Below are 15,182 nucleotides of genomic sequence, written 5' to 3'. Positions count from 1 at the left end.
CCGATAAGCATACAATCAATCATCACCAATCTTCAACTTCTTCCTCAGCCACCACTGGCTCAGACATTGGTCTCCAACCGGAGCGCCAGCAAGCAGCTCCAAACGAGCCCAGAAAAGCAACCACTTGTAATTTCCGAAACACAGATACCATAAAAACCACCCAAAATGCAGGGCTTCAGTACGACATACCCCCTCCGCAAACCCCCTCCCAGCAAACAAAAAACTGACCCAACAATCTAGACATGGGACGATACGTCCCCCCAGACCAAGAAGGCCTAATGAGCGGCAACCAACTCGCCAAAAAACACCCGCTCGGTTCTCGCGCCCGCCACCTCCACACGACCGGTGCCCTGACCGTGCGCTTCGAAATGCCCTTCGCCGTCTGGTGCACGACATGTAAACCCCACGAGACGATCATCGGCCAAGGGGTGCGCTTCAATGCCGAGAAAAAGAAGATTGGGAACTACCACTCGACGCCGATTTACAGTTTCCGGATGAGGCATCCCGCGTGCGGGGGATGGATTGAGATTCGGACGGATCCGAAGAATACGGCGTATGTGGTTGCGGAAGGGGGCAGGAAGAGGGATACTGGGGAGGATAAGAGGGAGGGTGGGGTTGGGGAGATTGTGGTGAAGTTGCCTGGGGAGAAGGAGGAGGTTGTTGATCCGTTTGCGCGATTGGAGGGGAAGGTTGAGGACAAGAAGGTGGTTGATGAGGGGCGGACGAGGATTTTGGAGCTGCAGGAGCGTCAGGCGAGGGACTGGGTTGACCCATATGAGATGTCGAGGCGGCTGAGGAAGACATTTCGGACGGAGAGGAGGGTCTTGGAAAAGGCCGAGGCGAAAAGGGAGGCGTTGAAGGACAAGATGAGCCTGGGGATTGAGATTGTTGATGAGACGGAGGAGGATCGGTTGCGGGCTGGTTTGGTCGATTTTGCTACTGGGAGTGATACGACTGCTGTGCGCACCCGACCAATGTTTGAGTCTAGGGGGGTGTCAACGGAGAAGAAGCTTGCTGGTGCATCAACTGGGAAGACAAAGGACGGGAAACGGAAGAAGGCGGCAGATGTCGTCGCAGAACGCAAAGCAATGTTTCGCAGCGAGTTAACTGGGAATACCCGCGCGGTCGTTGATCCTTTTCTAAGCCATGAGGGAAGCCTGTGGCAGCCAGAGGTTAAACGGCGCAAAACTGCACCGAACAAAGCAGGCATGGATAAGACAGACAACCAGAATATAAGCAGTACGGCAAGTGAAGATCGAGCATCCTCTACATCGAAAGAGCATTCAACCGAAGTGACTGAAACCGCCGGCAAGACACCAGAACCGCCGGCTGCTTTGGTGGCTTATGCTTCGGATTCGGAGTAATCTTGTCCTTACTGGGTTTTTCCATCTTTGGCGTTCGGTGATAAAAATGATACCCCATCGCATTGCAGTTCTTTTATTTACATTGTCATGGAAGCAAAATGCTATGCATCATGTACACTATCCCAGATGTGATTGGACTATGTATACCTAAAGAATAAGGGTATGTATGTTATATCATATAGACACGAAGTAGCAGCAACCTTTTGTCAAATCACTTGATGTCTTCATATTATTTTGCCCAAGGAGCTTTGGTAGTGATGTCATTGGAATCACCAGTAGGGGCCGGCCCAACTGGTTGCGAACTCGCCCAGGGAGCTCTGGTAGGAGCCATTGGACCTGGAGGTAGTCTGGAGGTATCGGGAAGCGCCGACGGGATTCTAGGCGTAGTAGATGGCCCTCCACCAGCTCTTGCAGTCGCCCATGGCGCTGCAGTTCCGGTTGATGGTGGTGGGGCATTCTGAGATGCGGTGGCCCAAGGAGCTTTCGTTCCCGGGCCCGGGTCTTGTCGTGCAGTTGGAGGTACTTGTCGTGGCCGAGTTTCTGGTCCGGATGAGGTATGAATTCTAGACGGCGGAGGAATAGCGCTGGGGTCGCGGTCCCAGCTGAACAGCGAACCAAAGCGAAAGTGTTGGACCACCGGGAACTTGGAGAGCACTTCGGCGTTGTACATTTTGATCATACCCTGCAATCGTCAGTCGATAAATTTAGACAGTAGCGAGATGTGTTGACCTTGTTGATCTTGGCCCAGCCAGCCTGGACACCAGAGATATTATACAGCATCTGACTATGCTCCCAGAATGGACCTTTCTTCACATCGTTGATAAAACCGATGGCGGAGAAATACATGTTAACTTTCCGCTCTTTCTCGACAATGTTCGCTTTCGTGACACCATCAGGGTTAACCGCATCTGGCAGGGAACCCGTCTCCGGCACTAGGTCCGAGTTCGATATAGCTGGACCCAGCTGCGCCGAGCCAAAGATATAAGGAATAAACGAGTGATCATCCAGGCCCCAGACGCCATGGGAGCCGGCGGGTTCCAACTTATACTTTTTGATAACGGCCCGTATAAGTTCCAGGTACCTAGACCGCTTATAAATCAGTCATAATCAGAACTAGCATAAGAGAGATAGACGCACGGCTCTATTACTCCCAGAACAATTGTTCTCTCCTCGACTCCAGGGGCATTCTTCGGGAAACCATTCAGCTTCCAGATCGCCCCGAGAAAGGTTAGAAAGCTTAGTTCGTGTCCAGTTCCATAATCCATTCGCTCGCGGCTACCCCAGCTTCCCAGGAAGTATTCCGTCAGCTCCGCCTCTGCGGTTGGACCGTCTGGGTCCGACGACCGGGCGTGCAGGATATCCGCCGGTAGACACTCTGCCAGGAGACTTGGGGTCTCTTTTTTCACCTTATCATGCCAAACTTGGAACGCACCGTTTGCATACCGCCACTCGCCGGGCATCAGAGGTGTAGCATCCAATAAATCTTCGATCTTCGACAAAAGCTGTTGCAGCTGCCGGACAGGAGCAGAAAATCCGACTGCTTCGGTATTCAAAGGCCACGTCTGTACACGTCCATCCGGTAATTTAGTTGGAAACATAGATCGATTCAGTTGCAAAAGGAAGGTCATAATATCCACATAAGCTTTGGAGCATAAAAACTCGGAGACATCATCAGTCTCGTTAATCCTCTTGCTGGGCTCGAGGAACGTGTGCCCCTCTGAGGGGTCGATGGTGGGCAGCACACGAGCTGGTAAGCCATCTGCCGCCATTGTGGGTTACTGTGGGTAATATGAGCTCAAGATTAATATTTTTGAGCTTTACTCCCAAGCTGTATCTGTGTGACTATGTTTAGGTGACCAGCATCAATCATGCCAGCAGTACATGATCGAAGATGTTGTTCTATCGGTGATGACGAAATTTATCCGAGTTAGTGTTAGTGCTTGCTCGGCACCTGATCTACCGGGTCTTATCAGATTTAATTAAATTTATTTAAATTAAATTTATACAATTTTCTTGAATATTAGTAGTCAGTAGTTGCCTCCTACGTGACCGACCATCCACTGCCTTAAAAGCCATTGTGAGCAGTGAATTCACTCGACTACTCCCTTTGTCTTTGCCTGGGTCATGTTTTCTGTATTAAGAGGTCATTGTTTACTTTTTTAAGTGTCCCTCTATTAACTAATAGATATTCTAATTCTCTTAGGTAAAGTATTCCAGATAAGTAGGCTTCCGACTTGGTTCCCTTCTCAACCGATGCCCAAGATCGTCCATTGTAAGCCCTAAAAGATCCATCAAGCCCTCTAGACCTCTGTCTCCCTCCCATGTTGCGAGATCAACATTTGCACCCGAGTCCAGCAATGTAGCAGCAGCAGCAGCACCGTTGCTAAGCAGTAGTTTCACGACTGCCTCATGTCTATACTCTAATGCTAATAGCAATGGTGTCCGGCCGTATTTCATGTCTACCGAATCGATCGCAGCACCTTTTTCAATCAGCAACCGTGCAATTGTCTCCCGTCCATGATATGCGGCCCATATCAGCGGGGTCCATCCATATGTAGCATCCACCGTATCCACTGCAGCGCCTTTATCAATCAAGACCCTTGCTATTGCCTCATGATCCTCCGCTACCGCCCATAACAGTGGGGTGCGGCCATATTTATGATCTAATGAGTCCACAGCGGCATTTTTGGCAAGAAGTAATTTGACTATCTTCTCAAATCCACTTAGTGCCGCATATAGTAAAGGAGTCCGACCGTATGGATCCTTCACATCCACCGCAGCACCACTGTCAAGCAGGCAGCTCACTATTCTTTCGAACCCGCCATGAGCGGCGATTAAGAGTGGCGTTTCCCCAAACCCATTCTTGGCATCCACTGGTGCGCCTCTCTCCAGGAGTAGTCTCACTGCGACCTCACATTCATATTCCACAGCATATGACAGCGGTGTATTTTTGTACTCATCATTTACGTCCACTGCGGCTCCGTGATGGATCAGCAGCTCTGCTATCCATTCGTGTTTGGACCTAAGAGCGAGCAAAAGAGGCGTCATGCCGTCCAAACCTTGCGGGTCAATTGAGACGTCTTTCTCGATAAGGAGTTTCACTATCGGCTTATACCCAAGCTTTGCGGCCCAGGATAATGGCGTATAGCCTATTATATCCCTCGAGTCAATGTCATCAACCACCGTCAAAGGAAGCATAATGCGGTGTATGCCAAAGAAAGCTGCTATATGAGCCGAGGTGACTGCACTGTGCAGCGCACGGTCTTTGTGATGACCTGTATACATTTCCCTGTACAGTAGAGACAAGCTCGCATTATTGAGCACCTGTGCCATGCTGAGGTACTCTTTGGCGAGCTCTAAAGGTGTGTCTGGTAAGTGCTCGCTCCGTCGCAGGTGATGGCCCCATTTCGTAGCGGCATAGGACAGGAGCGTGATACCCATAGAGTCATCTGCAGTCTCATCTGGAAAATTTAGAAAGGTAAGACAAGTACGTGCAATTTGACTATGCCATTCTTCTTTGCTAAGCCCGAACATCCTGCTTTGTTGATTGAGATACTCTTGAAAAGAATAATGGACCAAGCGTACAGTATGAGTTTCTGGGTCAATTACCACCAGTCCATGGCAGCAGCTTAAAAGCGTACTTCTTACCGGTATGCCTCTTGGGTTAAAGGCTTTATCACCGTCTTCGATCGCGAGGGAGCATAGAAGTTCATTGACGCTGACAGGTCGCTCCGCTAAATAAACCCAAGCAATGATCGCTTTTGCCTTCGCTGAATGTGCAACTGGTTGTTGCTCTATTCGAGCGACGGTACCAGAGAATGCATCGCTGAGATTAGATGGCAACGTTTTCAAAGCTTCCTCACGACGACGCATAGTGGCGGCCTGGAGAACAGCGTGCACTTGCAATACGGGTAACAGAAAACTGATGAAACATCATCAGTACTGCAAAGAGTCATGAAGTCAAGCCCACTTACATTCCCTTAGCCGATGCGAGGACTTTACTCTGAATCTCGACTCTTAATTTCTCGTCCATTGCATCGGGCTCAATGTCGTTGGGCCCACCGATCTCACGATCAATGAATTGTCGAATATCGTCTTCGTGTGCTTCAATGGGGATCTCTTGTCTCTGTTGAAGGTATCTTTGAACAGTTTGCCGGATATGGGGACGGCCGGTGATGAACAACTGCATAGAAGGCCTCCCTTGTAAACACTCTAAAAGAGTACCTAGTTCCTTCAATTCATCCAATGCATCGATACAGATATAAACTTTGCTAAAATGCCTGCAAACTACATCTAGGAGCATCTGCGCGCTGCGCAAGCTCAGCAATGCTTCCTGCTTTGTCTCTTTCTCGTGTAGCTCCAGAAGAGTTTGTGGAATCTCCGGTAAGAGCAGTAATAGCTGCTTTACGATAGCCCCAAGAATATTCTCAGTTGTCTGGAGCTTATGGTCACGATAATCACCGTATAAGTATGCTAGTCCAGTAGTTGAGTCGGTTGTTATCGGCCCCCTTATTCGGTCAATCACGACAGAGCTGTTCCGGATTGTCAACTCATGGGATCAACAAAACACCGTTGCTATTTATTACTCACGATATAATCGTTTTACCAGCACCCGGATTACCAAAACAGCATAGGGCCTGGGAGCTAGGACTTTCACCGAACCAATCTAGGAACCTAGGATCCTCAAGAATCCATACACTAGTCCCTTCCACTCGCACTCTCTGGTTCTCGGAATGCCTACCAGAGTGGCTGAGGGGAGAGAGCCACCTGAATAGATCTTTCTGTTCTTGATCTCGAGTGAGGCCCTTGACAATTGCTTTGATCTCTGAGACTGCGTAGACAAGTTAGCAAAGTTTGCTCGAGGAAATTATGAAGTCAGCGCCCTTAGCTATGAGTGAAATGACCTATCTACATTATGTTGAGGATGAGCTGCTACTTCATATTGGAAAACATTGAGAAGAAAGAACCCTCGGTAAGACATGGAAAAGCTACAACTCACTGTTATCCATAACAATACTGCGAGCTTCTGGTGTGTTTTGGATATCCGAAGCGTCGGTAACCTGAAGAAGCTCTTTTGCATACGCAGCAGCAGTAGCCGCAGCATACTTCTGCCATCGATCATTTTTATGGGTATCGCAATAGTCACAGATTCCACGAATGACGAGACAAGGAAATTGGTTCATCAATCCGGCGGCTTCCATTTCAAAACAAAGACAGTTCTTTGCTAACAGATCACGCACCTTCACATCTTTGATGACTTTGTTACCAGATGCGATAGTGCCATAGTGGATGTAAGGATCTTGGTCCAGTCGTTCAGGTCGTTTGATTTCCTTCTCAGGATCACATCCCCCACAATCTTTTGCGCCCTTCTCATGCATACAATCAGAGCAGAATAGCCGATCATGATCTGCACCTTGGTATATATATGCCGGTCCTCTGCGTGGATCTGCCATTGCCGGATAAGTCGTATACATGGACTCTAGTATATCGGGTATCGATGTGCCTCCCATCATTTCATGGTTGCTTTGAAGCTCACCCATCGCATTGAGAAGGGCATCAGGAGGGCAGTTCAGTGCACTACATTCTTCGAACCCGTGTGTAGTGACCTTGCCGCAATCATATTGCCTTACGCCCCCAAAGGCGCCTGTAGGTTGACTGACCACAACATCACCGAGTCGGATATCGTGCTCATCACTCGGGATACCACCGCCAATGCCAACCATTAGCCCGAACTTTATACTGGGGAAACTAGAAAGCATCTGGTTAGCAGACGTAGCCGCAGTTATAGTTCCATATCGACCAGAGGGAAGGCTAGCAATAACCACGTTATGTTCCCCATTTGGTCCATCTATGGAGCCTAACGTATAGCTATTATGATCTTGGGCGTGTTTTTGCCGCGGCGGCGCATGTACTGTGTCAAGCATTGCCTTGGCAGCTGCTCTTTCATGAGGCAAGGCAGCGATCCAGCCGACGGCATACTCGGAATTGTCCAGTTGTGGTAATGGATGGCCCATCGCTATTCCTGTATATCATAGAAATCCGCCAGAAGGCAGTAGTTCGGTGTAGTTGGCGTTTGGATATTTTGTTGGCCTATTAAACAACGATTCAATGCTTTGGCTACAGACAGGTTCATCAATTGCCTCAGTACTTATAGCCGCTAGTAATGCTTGACCCTGATTCTATTCAGAAATCCTATAACGAGTCGTGACTTATGCCCAATGCCTCGCATGTTTTGTATTCGCCCTATCAGGCCGTTAAAATAGCCGCCGAGCCCCCAGGAAACCCCGCCGAATTTCTCAGCCCCGCCAGACTCATGGCGCGGAGTACTGCATACATTCTCTATCCATTCTAATAAATCTCAAGAGACATAAGAGAACAGCTCTATGGTTTGATTTAGAATAGCAGAAGCCCAGTACACAGCCACAATTGGGCTATACATAAGACAAGAAGCAAGATCGAACTACTCACGGTCAATCAGTGTAGGCACTCAATAAAGATACCTACTAGTATGTGACAGTTCAGAAAAAAGCAGTCGATTCGGGAAACGAGCTATTCCTTAGAGTAGGTATAGGCTTAACTATCAGAGAAGCCTTTGGTTAAGGAATTAAATGACCTGTTAGATCTAGCCCTAAAGGCTCGTTCTACCCGGCAGCATCATGGACACCCATAGTTTAGTTCACTATATTGGAAATTGCGACAGGTAGTTCAATCAAAGATTTACTTTGGCTTTATAATTCACAAGGAAAGAATAATCTTTCTCAGTGAAGTACTGTTGCTATTTTCGCCTTTTTTCTCCTTGAGCTCGGTTGTCTCTCACCACTACTTTTTAAGTGATGGATGTAATATATAAACTCGCAGCGGGTAGATAAAAATCTCCGGATCGTAATAGATGTTCCTCTATTCTTAGTATAAATTTCTTTAATTCAAGAGATAACCAGTCTCCAATGAATCTTGAGGACATTAAATCATAATATCCAGAGGATAAGTAAGACTATAAATTGGTATGCCTGAGTCTAAGATCATGTGCAAGTAGTTGTCATTGTCACTGCCGCAGCGTTTGTTTTTCCGCTCACCATCAATTGTTTGTTTTGTGACACAGGTCGATTCACCCAACGACCTCAGGTCGTCGTCGCTCCCCTTCTCCTCCAAATCATCACAAATGTCCTCACTGGCCAAAGACCAATCCAAATGAGCTCACGATCAACTCCACGACGAAGAAAAGTCGTCTCGACGTCCCACGCACTGGACCTTCTAAACAACTTGAGCGCCAACAACGTCACCCACGAGCCGAAGTCCAGCACTCCGTCTCCTTACCGCCCCCGCTCGTCGCGTCGTCGAGAGATTGACGACGTCCAGGTTCCCCAAAGTGATACTATCTGGGACGTCCCCAATGAGCCCGATGATGACCGATCCGCCCCATCCAGACGCGTTCTATTGTCGGAGCCCTTAACTCCCCGCAGATCGTCCCGGTTGCAGGTGAAATCTGGTAGTAGGACCACACCCTCTCGGAATGCAAAACATCGCGCAAATTTGAAGATTAGTGGAAAAGATGACCAAGAGGTGGAGTCGGGTCCCGAGCCTGAGCGCGAGTCTGGAGAGGGCTCGGATGATCGTCCTGACGAAGCGGCGGCGGAGGAATACACCGGTCCGGTTGAGGAAGATCAGGAGAATGGTGAAAGTGACGCGAGTTATGTGGCTGTTGTGGAGGGCCACGGAGACAATGAGTTTCCCCAACCTGTGCTCGATTCGCCTCATAACGTCCCTCAGTCAAACCGACTGTCTCCATTTGATATTCAGAAACGGGTGTCAGCTCTAAGCGCGGATCTACACAGAGAAACCGATGAGAGTGGCGATAGATCGAAAGGCCAGTCGCATAATGAGCCTGAAAGTGAATATGGAACACCGCACGATCAGCAGCCAGAACAAGCAGATGAGCCGCACCCTGGTTCTGATAATGCTTCCAGTGCACACGGACAACAGAGAAGCTCTCCCGCCGTCGTGATCGTAAATCCTGCTACGGGCGTCAGGAGCTCTGTGGACAGGGTAGAATCGCCAGTCCGTTCGCTAGAGTCTCCTAGGAGGAATACCCCATCGGAGGACATCTCGCAACCTTCGCGTGTGCAAGCAGAATCAGCGGACTTGGCTGATGAAGTGGAGCTTTATGAGGCGGAAGATGAGAGCGTCGGGGTAGACCCCACCAACATCGCCGTTGAGGACAAGTCTTCCGTTTATATTCCAACCGATGATGAGGCGGAAGATGAGAGCGTCGGAGCAGACCACACAAACATCACCGTCGAGGGCGAATCGTCTGTTCGTATTCCAACAGACGATGAGGGCAGCGTGAGAGATCGCCCCACACGACCCGGATTGTTTAGGTATGAAAGCGACCCAGAGGACCTGTATACGCCGCCAAGCAAGAGACGTCAAACCTCGAATCAACAGCTAGTCTCAGAACATCAAAGACGGAATCGTGAAAGAAGTCTTGCGACGTCTCGAGCTGTCGACTCTGTGAACTCTCACGAAGACCAGACTGAGTCTCTACAACCCCGTCAGAGTCCAAACGACATCGAGCAACATGTTGAGGACATTTCTGAGGATGATGCCGAGGATGACTCCGACGAGGAGGCATGGTTGCACCAGGCCCTTAAAATGGCTGGCCAGAAGAATAACTGGGACACCCTGGTGGTTCAAGCTCACCGCGTCACAAAGACTGGTAACCCTTCTATGGCCGAATACTTTGATGATTTCGTGGATCTAACTTCCACGTTGCAAGCGAAATATGTGGAGATTGTAGGTAACCTAGACGCCCGACGTGAGCCTCGCGGCGCGATGGTGCGCGAATGCGATGAGCTCCTTAGCGCAATTTACAGTGATGGGACCTCCTCGGTGGACTATATCGTTGAACATAAAAACGACAAACCAGAACGAGGCCAACCGAGCAGTGAAGAGACGCTGGACGAATTTGAGGCATGTCTCGTATCAGGAATGATGGGTGTGTTGCTCGCCTGTTTCGAAGCCTACTGCAAGGCAGACGGGCTCTTCCCCAAAGCCTCCGAACACCTGCACCGGGTGCTGGAAGTGTTTCTACAACTATGCTACAAGATATACTGTGTAGTAGATACGGGTTACATAGACTCCGAAAACCAGAGCCGTAGCCTTCAGCTCCCGCTCAAAAAACTCATCACCGCGTTAAAGAAGGACTTATTTAAGGGCAGTGCGCCACAACCGGAACCTGTGCCAACCATGTCCATCAAGCATGGGAGACCATGGACCGATGACGAGGGGTATGCCCTTATAGATGGATTGCAGCGCTACCAGGGTAAGTCTATCTGCATCCACATGGGCCCGAATGCTCACGACTTTTCAGGTCGGGATCGCTATGCTCGAATTTTGGAACATTTCGGGGAACGGCTCCGCGGGCGGACGATCCGGGGTACGCGCGACAAGGCGAGGCAGTTGCATGATAAGCTTCTCTCAACCGTTGTCGCTCCGGACGTCCTCCAGACGGAAGAAGGACGGCAACAGTGGTACTGGCTTCTGAGTGTGCGAAAGGAGTGATTTCTTCTCCTTTTCTTTTTTTGCTTTTCCTTTTTCCAATGATGTAGGGCGGGCGTTTCATGGTTGATGTTTTATACCCCTCTGGTTTATTGTGATTTATTTTCTCTGGAGCATTCTTGAGTTCCGTAAAGCCAAAACCACGGCCTCTTCATTGCGGTGTGAACCATGGAACCACTGTTTTGGAGTTTTGGAGACGCGACCACGTCAACAATAGTTTATCCCTAAGGGCCAGGCGAGCCAATCCAAAGGTTTCATGAGGACACAATCGTGGCTCAACGGTGAACTCTTTATCAATTAAGTTCATGACATGGTGAAATGGCTGGTCGCATGACAGAAAGTTCATCACCGCCTGATGGATCGATTGGGCGATCCTGTGGGGATCGACGCCTGAGGCCGTGGGCGTGGAGTGGGAGTCCCTGAGACCTGAGGCACCCGCTCCCGCTTTCCCCCTCCTGACTTTCTTTACTTCAATACTTTTTGGTCCCTTTTTCCCGGACTTACTTGAACTTACTCTTTCTCCCGCATCAACTTTTTTTTTTTTTGAGACTTCTCAACATCTACCACCTCATTTCACCCTTCCCCCCCCCTCCCCGCTTTATTCCTTTTCTTGTACCATTTTAATTTGATTAATAGTATATTCTCTTTAATTCCCTTCTGTTCTTCTCACCTTCTCCGTGCGGTGTGGGTGGGTTATTTTGTCTCTTTGTTTGCATCGTCACTTTCGGGATAAAGGACAAACCACGCGTCTGAGACTTTCCAACGCCCGCGCTGCAAGGTACCGACTCGGCGAGTCCCTGTACCTTCTTCCCGGTCTCTTTCAATTGACGGTCCAGTACATTGTTGAGTAAGTGCTTGAATTGTTTTGTTTTATCTTCAGGGGAACCTCGGCCGGACTGAAAAGGAGAACCGCCCCGAGTGACCTTCACCGCCGCTGTGTCGACCAGAATCATGGATTGTCTCTCTGCATGCCATATGCACCTAACCTTCGCAAAAACCTGCATTGCGGGGAGCTTCTGGTTGAGCATTGCATGGGTTTATAACCCAATCACCAAGTTTGTTGGTTGCCCACCGAGACTAACGTGGACTGTCTCAATTCGCTAGACCGCCATTGAAGACCCCATCACGGGTTCCGTACCTGACTTGCTACCGACCCTGGAAACAATTCCCAACTCCCACCCACTCGCCATGGCTTCTACTGCGGAATCTGTCCCGGTTGCCGCCCCCGTCGAGGTCGATTCCGAAAATGCACCCCCCGCGACCCCAATTGAGTCGACCGTCATGTCCGGCAGCGAGGGACCTCTGACCAGCCCGGACGTCTCCAAGGACAAAGAGAATACCAAGGCCTCGCCGGTGAAGAGCCGCCCAACCTCGACGACCGCCACCAAGCAGCCAGTCTCGGGAACAACGACAAAAAGGCCCAGCTCCATGTCAGGCCCGCCGAAGACCACGTCCACTTCCCGTGCATCGGTGAATGGCAGCACCTTGAGCAAGCCTCCTACCCGCCCGGCGACTACCTCGACCGTCCGGAAGCCCCTGAGCACATCCACAACGGCCTCGCACCGATCTCGTGCCTCGATCAGTAGCTCCGCCGATGAGAAATCCCGAGGCGCTGTAAGCTCTTCCGATGAGAAGCGGGGCATCTCCGGTACGGCGAAGCGTATGTCTCTCGTCGGGACCCCGACCACCCGGGCACCGCGGCCGAGCTCCATTCACGACCGGCGGTCGAGCATTGCAAGCACCACAACTGCTGAGAAGAGGAGCTCTGTGTCCTCGGTATCGCGTACCAGCACCGCTTCGGCGAGGACCGCGACGAAGCCTACGACTACGTCGACTGCTCGCCCTTCGACTTCCTCGACGAGTGCTACACGGACCGTCGCCCGGCCCTCAACGGCCACCCGGCCCACGTCGACTGCTACGAAGAGGTTGAGCACAGTCACCAAGACCTCGGAGGAGGACGCGGAAAAACTGAACGCCCTTCAGAGTAAGCTGTCCGAAAGTGAGACGACCGTGACCGGCCTGAAAGCCGAGTTAGACGCAGTGAATGAGAAGCTGGCCCAGCTGTCAGTGTCTCAGACTGAGGACAGCGCCAAGGACCAAGAAGAGGCCCTCAAGACCCTTCGGGAACAGCACGCAGCCGAGCTTGAACGGCTGGCCGCAGACCATGCGGAGCAATTGCAAGCCTTGCGGGTCCAGCTGGAAGAGGCCGAGGCGATGCGGAAAGAGTTGGAAGAGAAGTCTCTGAAGGATCTGGATGAAGCGGCCAAATCCGCCTCTGCCCAAGGAGACGACCAGACTGCTGCAGCCTTGGAGGAGCTAAAGGCGTCCCATCAAGCGCAACTGGAGGCCCTGGAGAAGGAGCTCGCGGAGCAGAAAGCTTCCACTGCGGCATATGCGGAGCAGATCGAGTCTCTGAAGGCGGAATTAGAATTACAGAAAGCCAACCTGGAAACGGCCACCAAAGGATTCCAGGAGGAGAAAGCCTTGGCCCTGGATAGCCTGGAGCGGGAACTGAACGGCCGTGATCAAGTGATCGCCAATCTGAACATCGAGATGCAGAAGTTAAATCAAGCCAAGGAAGATGGAGTTCGCGCAGCGGAGGAGTCTGCCAAACAGGCGGTTTCCACCCTCGAGGAACAGGTTGCGTCTCTGACGGCCAAGCTCGCCGAGGCGGAGTCGGCTGCGAAGGGTCATGAGGAAACGCCTGACGTTGTCGCTGAAAAAGTCAAGGAAATCGCGGAGCTGAAGGAGGCTATGAAGAAGATGGAGGCCGAATTCCTGGAGACACGCGAGTCCGCCGCAAATGCGCGGGATGAGAAGATCAAGGAGTTGGAAGCGGCCCATGAAGCTGCTGTCGCGAAACTCAAGGCGGAGCATGATGAAGCCCTGGCCTCCGCATCCACGGCCCACGCCCAAGAACTCGCGGTTGCCAAGGAAGCTGTCGAATCGGCCGGTACCACTCATTCCCAGCAGCTCCAGGAACTTCGGGATGCACTGGAGGCTGCAGAAGCTGCGGCAAAGAAGGGCCGGGAAGAGGCTGCCAGCGAACGAGATGTCGCTCACCAGGCGGAGCTGCAGGCCCTTCAGCAAAAACTGGAAGCGGCAGAGCAGGCTCTCAGCGAAGCACGACAAGCCGCGGAGGAGAGTGCTCACTCCGCCCAGGCCGTTGCTGTTCAAGAAATTGAGGAACTCAAAGAGAAGGTTGGCGCGTTGGAGTCCCAACTATCGACCGAACAAGACGCAATCAAGTCTCTCCATGATGAGGTTCACAGCAAACGGCAAGAGGCCGAGGCGCTGCAGCAAAGCCTCGTTGAATTCGAGAGTAAAACCAAGGCTAAGGATACCGAGCAAGAAAGCCAGCTGAGAGCGCTTGAGGAGAAGGCCGCCGCAGCTGAGAAGGCGCTTGAAGAGCACCTGAAAGAAGCTTCTGCCAATGCCGACAAACACTCCCAGGCCCTTGAGGAGAAGGCCGCTGTGGCCGAGAAGGCACTGGAGGAGCACCTCAAGGCGGCGGCTGCTACTGCGGACAAACACACCCAGGTCCTGGAAGAGTTGAAGGCGCAACACGCGGCCGAGCTGGAGAAGGCCAAGGCAGACGCCGCTGGATCCCATAACGAAGCTCTCAGCGAAGTCCAGGCCAAGCTCGATGCACTGTCGTCCACCAACCGCGAGCTGGAGACCAGCCACGCGCAGAAGATTGAGACTCTCGAGGCGGAGCTCAAGGCCACCCTTGAACGCCACGCCGGTGAGCTTGCCTCCCACACCGCGGCTCACGAAACGGACCTGGCTGCTCTCCAGAAGGAGTATAGTGAGACTAAGGCTCAGTTGCACGCCGAGCTGGAAGCTCTTCGGGAGTCTAAGGCTGCGGAGACTGAGGCCGAGCACAGCAAGGCCATTGAAGAACTCCTTACTGTTCACGAAGAGAAGCTCTCTAGCGTCCGAGCTGATCTTGAATCCTCCAACAAGGCTAAGGTTGAAGAGCTTCAGAAATCACACGAGGCGGCTCTTGCGGAGGTTCATGAGCAGCTTTCTCACGCGCAGGCAGCTGCCCAGGATAGCTCTGTCTTGGATGCCTTGAAGGCCACCGTGGCAGACATGGAGAAGAAGCTGTCCGCTGCTGAGCAATCCGTTGCGGAGTCGAAAGAGATCGCTAGCAAGCAGGGTGCTGAGCTTTCCAAGCTCGAGGCCGAGAAGAACGAGTGGGAGCAGAAGCACCAGGCCGTGAGCAGCCAGGTGAAGAAGCTCGAAGAGCTTGCGGCGGCT

General features: G+C 51.4%; 3 protein-coding genes across 3 annotated transcripts; 2 read left to right on the top strand and 1 right to left on the bottom strand.

Annotated features, from left to right (window-relative positions):
* Positions 1-52: 52 nt before the first annotated feature.
* Positions 53-1,479, top strand: BDV38DRAFT_177838 (Saf4/Yju2 family protein). Its single transcript, XM_032052031.1, has 2 exons — positions 53-178; positions 241-1,479. Exons 1-2 carry the CDS (start codon positions 166-168, stop codon positions 1,362-1,364), a joined length of 1,137 nt encoding a protein of 378 aa, XP_031918106.1. The 5' UTR covers positions 53-165; the 3' UTR covers positions 1,365-1,479.
* BDV38DRAFT_177822 (rotamase PTPA-1) lies at positions 1,479-3,247 on the bottom strand. The gene is made up of 3 exons (XM_032052030.1): positions 2,502-3,247; positions 2,094-2,445; positions 1,479-2,046 (listed from the first exon to the last, which is right to left on the bottom strand). Exons 1-3 carry the CDS (start codon positions 3,131-3,133, stop codon positions 1,594-1,596), a joined length of 1,437 nt encoding a protein of 478 aa, XP_031918105.1. The 5' UTR covers positions 3,134-3,247; the 3' UTR covers positions 1,479-1,593.
* A 5,166-nt stretch (positions 3,248-8,413) lies between these two features.
* Positions 8,414-11,436, top strand: BDV38DRAFT_236947 (uncharacterized protein). The gene is made up of 2 exons (XM_032053525.1): positions 8,414-10,683; positions 10,732-11,436. The coding sequence occupies exons 1-2, from the start codon at positions 8,553-8,555 to the stop codon at positions 10,920-10,922; spliced, it is 2,322 nt and encodes a 773-aa protein (XP_031918104.1). The 5' UTR covers positions 8,414-8,552; the 3' UTR covers positions 10,923-11,436.
* Positions 11,437-15,182: the final 3,746 nt, after the last annotated feature.

This window comes from Aspergillus pseudotamarii, assembly GCF_009193445.1.
Source record: "Aspergillus pseudotamarii strain CBS 117625 unplaced genomic scaffold BDV38scaffold_6, whole genome shotgun sequence".
Classification (NCBI taxonomy): domain Eukaryota; kingdom Fungi; phylum Ascomycota; class Eurotiomycetes; order Eurotiales; family Aspergillaceae; genus Aspergillus; species Aspergillus pseudotamarii.
The sequence above is the reverse complement of the archived record's forward strand: the minus strand, read 5'-3'. Positions and strand labels throughout refer to the sequence as shown.

What these genes read in the sequence shown, in the direction of transcription:
- BDV38DRAFT_236947 (XM_032053525.1), top strand. Translation starts at nt 8,553, where the DNA reads ATGAGCTCACGATCAACTCCACGACGAAGAAAAGTCGTCTCGACGTCC. An exon ending in TGGATTGCAGCGCTACCAGG is followed by an intron (nt 10,684 to 10,731) that starts GTAAGTCTATCT and finishes ACGACTTTTCAG; the next exon opens with GTCGGGATCGCTATGCTCGA.
- BDV38DRAFT_177822 (XM_032052030.1), bottom strand. Translation starts at nt 3,133, where the DNA reads ATGGCGGCAGATGGCTTACCAGCTCGTGTGCTGCCCACCATCGACCCC. An exon ending in GTTCTGGGAGTAATAGAGCC is followed by an intron (nt 2,446 to 2,501) that starts GTGCGTCTATCT and finishes TAAGCGGTCTAG; the next exon opens with GTACCTGGAACTTATACGGG. An exon ending in GCTGGGCCAAGATCAACAAG is followed by an intron (nt 2,047 to 2,093) that starts GTCAACACATCT and finishes TGACGATTGCAG; the next exon opens with GGTATGATCAAAATGTACAA.